Genomic DNA, 4,202 nt, shown 5'->3' with positions numbered 1-4,202 from the left:
TGGTTCTGCAGCAGACCGACAATCACTGTGTCATCTGCATATTTTAAAATTAACCTGTTTTTGAAAGTGCTCTGACATACTGGTTTAAAGAATAAATAACAAAAGTGAGAGCACACACCCTTGTGGCGAGCCAGTGGAAGAAAACATTTTGTTTGATAGAAGCCTGTTCACTCTGACTTTCTAGGTTCTGTTTGTTAAAAAGTCTAAAATCCAGCCCACAAGACTGCTGCTTAGTTTAAAATATTCTAAAAGCCTTTGGGTTAAAATACAAGGTTGAACTGTCTTAAAAGCTGAGGAGAAGTCAATAAATTAAAGCCAGGTGTGACACCCACTTCCCTCCAGATGTCTAAAAGGCAGATTAAGCAGAGTGAATGGGCTTTCAGATCTCCGCTGTGATGCTCTGCAGGAGGCCGGCGAGGCTGACCTGATCCTCAGCTTCCTAGTTCACAATATCGCAGTGTGACACTGTCGGCCAGTTTGTTACATCACCACTAAATTCACTATCTGGTATAAGATATGGATCCACTGAACCAACTGCTACACATCTATCACGATAAATAGCTTTATCTCGAGGATTTAAAGCATCATAATAACCGGACATTCTCTCCATTTTTCTATCACGCGCCAGCCTCCTTGTAATCCAGAATGGAGACGGCACCTGTCCTGCAGCAAATCGGTCACGTGATTGAAAACCCTCTATATACGGCCCTGAGAATGGCCTACATAAATTCATACTTATGCATCCAATTCTTTTTTTTAAGTCATTGTGTATGCTGTATAATCATTCCACCCTGTCATAAGAACAGGTCAAGGACATCATCAACAGCCCAAAAATTACCATGACATTTATGCCCATGATGAGTTTCTGGAAAACTCTGCTTCTTTTTCGTTTCCCAACCACCGAGTTGGTGGCGGTAATGCACTACTTCGTTTGCAAACAAACTGCTTATACTCCATCGAAGAAGAAGTGTTGTTGTTGCAGTATGTACATTCACCACTAGGGCTGCTATTGAGTATTGGTTGGTTTGGTTGTAGACGTAGTTAGCGTGTTGTGGGTTGCCAGCGAGTTTGTTAGGTTTGTGTGGCCACTAATGCCAAAGGCTTCAGCTTGCTCACGGAATGCCAAGAAGAAAGAAAAACGGCCAGAGTCCGGCCAGAGTTCCCGGTAGGCCGCCAGACGGGGGAGCCGTTGGCTTCAGCACGACAGCAAGTTACGGAATGGCGAGCAACTTTCCAAGCAGCACTTCTGTTCCCGACTCTGTCATGGAGAAAATCACCAGAAGCATGCAGGAAATGTTCTCCCATCTGGACCCCGAAATCATTGACATGGTGCTGTCCGAGTGCGATTTTAAAGGTAGCGCTGAAGGTCCAGATGTCCGATTTCCCGGTGTACCGGAATGTTATTTACTGGTTCCAACCAGCTGCCTGGGAAGCTAGCTAGCTAGCTAGCAGTGTTGGGAGGTTTAAGTGTCTTCATTTCATTTCCAGCGAAAATTCCACGTTAGTTACTTATAAGTAGTGTAACTGCTAACGTCAGAATCGCAGTTTTATCTCTTCTAAACTTTATTTTAATTCAGATCGCTCATTTCCCACCTGTTGTGCCTCCTTGGCCACGTTCACATTACTAGTTGAAGTGACTTGTGCATTTTATTTGGTTTATGTTTAGATGGTTCATATGTGTATGAAAGGGGTCTGTATGTGCTCCTAGCACATTACCTGAAATCGGAGCACATAATGTGTTTAAAAAAGGCCCATATCCACTGTAATGAGTCACAACATTGTGGCAGGTAATAGCAGACCTTAAAGCCTAGGTAAGGCAGAAATACACTTTCACTGACCATTGTTTTTAACTAACTAATATACCATTCACGGCGTCACTTTTCCATTTGTGCAAATTCAACATTGTTCATACTGGGGTTTGCGATCTGGTTTGAATTTGCATGTGTGCATAGGATTAGCCAGATTTGAAAGACAGGTCTGAACGCTATCTGGCTAGAAAGCAATCCGGATTGAATCTGGTTCAAGATGGATTGCAAACACCAGTCTGAGCAGCGCTTTAATGCTTGTACACTTGCCCTTAAAACAGCAGAAGTAGTTTATATATTAATCCAAAAATTTACCATTAAGATGAATTACAACCACCAATCCACAGTGCTGCATGACATCTGAAGTACCAGTTGTTTCTGTCACATTGATACTGTGTAGTAGTGGGACAGGTATTGGGCTGATTTGACTCAGAAATGGATGAATGCCAATGTCCTCTGAACCCATGAGAGAGTTGTGAAATGAGCTTTTTAACAATATCTTGGGTCTATGGCAATTTATTCACATGTAATCATGACGAGAGGGCTTGTTTTGATGTGTTGACACAGATTTAACCCAGGAAACATTCATTTGTTCAAGAGAGTCGTCATGCTGGTGTCACATGTCACTACATCAACCGCCATGAAAACACTCTTGGTACTCGATGGCAGCCATCCAGGCAGACATCTGGTCCATCCTCACTTCTCATAAGTAGCTAGCTACCTGCCAAGTGAAACATGGGCATCACCTTGACCTTCTGTACCTGCTGGGGTCCTTTGAACCTCTGTATAAAAGCCAGCTTTTAAAAGCCGAACACTGAGGCACTTACATGCTCAGAGAAACATGCCACATGTCCATAATGTTGTAGCTGAGTTTCCTTAAGTAACTGTTACATTTGATTAAAAAGTGATTCCATTGGTACCTAAGCATCCTTCAACAATACCTAGTACCAAATACATCCAGTCCACACCATCGTTCCACTGATCCATGTCTCATAACCATACAGTAAGACAGAAGGCACCAGGATTCTAAAGACTTGAACCTTCATTCTCCTGTGTTGAACTGTTGCGCTACAAAGTTATCAAATTATTAATTAGTCATTTTCATTGATACACTTTATTAAAGTAGACAGAAGGCAAACATTAAAAGCCGCATAATATGGAAAAGCAGCATGCTAGAGATATTTGCACAGTGCATTATGTATAGCTTCCTCCTCATCGCCCCACTTGCCTCATGTTTGTTTTTGTTGGATGGCCTGCAAAGTACTGACAATCAGGATGTCAGTGTTGGGTTAGAACATAAAAGACCCTCTGCAATTGGATATATGACTACCTAATATATCTGGAAATAAAATGTGTTATGGAATTGGATCAAAATCGTTTTAATGCAGTACAGTGTGTGTTGACTCACTTACCTTTCTTGGTGTCTTTGTTCTCTTGTTTGTGATCCAGTTGAAAATGCAATGGACACTCTCTTGGAGCTGTCTGTCACTGCAGAGGCCCCAAGAACCCCCGTTTCTGGCTTTGAGCATACTGCAGCAACACTGTTAAACCCACCTTGTTCTGACAACAAACCAGACCCAGATCCCCCCAGAACATCACAGCTGTCACCACCCTCTCTCTCCTCGAGCCTCTTGTCAGAAGAACTGGACCTGCTAGTTGATCAGGAGCTACAAACACTGACTACACAGCCAATCATTAATGAAACCGAAAACCACAACAGTCCCTATTTGTCAGCTGGTGCCCCTCTTTCTTCTTTTCCTCCAGCACCATTTCCACAGCGGGTCCTTCCTGAGCTCCTTCAGTCCAGTGTGGAGCCTGAATCTAGAGGGCCTTCTGCTGATGAACCTTGCCTAGTAGGAGGCTTGGCAGCACAAACATTTGGAAGTTCTTCTCCAATTGACCAGCTCAGCTCTTGGGGTGAAGAGACCACTGAGGTGCAGCAATCTGTTGTGGATTTCACCCATCTGACCACTAAAATGTCTGTAGACAAACCAAAATCTCCCTTGGACCTGGCAGCTTCAGGACGGCCCTCAGCATTCCACATTTATAAAAAGAAAGACCAGTCACATTCTCCAGAGGAGACTGGGATCTTACCCCCGGAAGGAATAGTAGGAGGAACGACATCTATGGTTGGTGTGCCAAGTCAAGAACCAGTGGGCTGTGTACCCTTATCTTGGAACCTTGACGCACCGGAGTTTCATTCCCAGATTCATGGGAAACGGGGGCCAAGCTTTATCATGCCAGTAGCTCATCCACATTCAGTCTGGACTGGTGAAGTCAGGCATGCCTCTCCCTGGCTAAATCAATGCCATATTCTTCAAGTACCTTCTCAGATATCTGCTCCTGTTCTTAACCCCTGGTTGTTGCCTGCACCCCCAGGTCTTCCTACCCCTCAAA

At 43.8% G+C, this 4,202-nt stretch overlaps 1 protein-coding gene across 1 annotated transcript in view; it reads left to right on the top strand.

Annotated features, from left to right (window-relative positions):
* Positions 1-988: 988 nt before the first annotated feature.
* The window catches only part of n4bp2 (NEDD4 binding protein 2), a 23,784-nt gene continuing 20,570 nt past the window's right edge, over positions 989-4,202 (top strand). The window contains 2 exon segments of the mRNA XM_034188796.1: positions 989-1,354; positions 3,255-4,202. Of these exon segments, the coding sequence (XP_034044687.1) occupies positions 1,120-1,354; positions 3,255-4,202 (1,183 nt within the window). The 5' untranslated portion in view covers positions 989-1,119.

This window comes from Thalassophryne amazonica, chromosome 15 (genome assembly GCF_902500255.1).
Source record: "Thalassophryne amazonica chromosome 15, fThaAma1.1, whole genome shotgun sequence".
Classification (NCBI taxonomy): domain Eukaryota; kingdom Metazoa; phylum Chordata; class Actinopteri; order Batrachoidiformes; family Batrachoididae; genus Thalassophryne; species Thalassophryne amazonica.
Note: the sequence above shows the minus strand (reverse complement) of the source record. Positions and strands in the feature narration are given on the sequence as shown.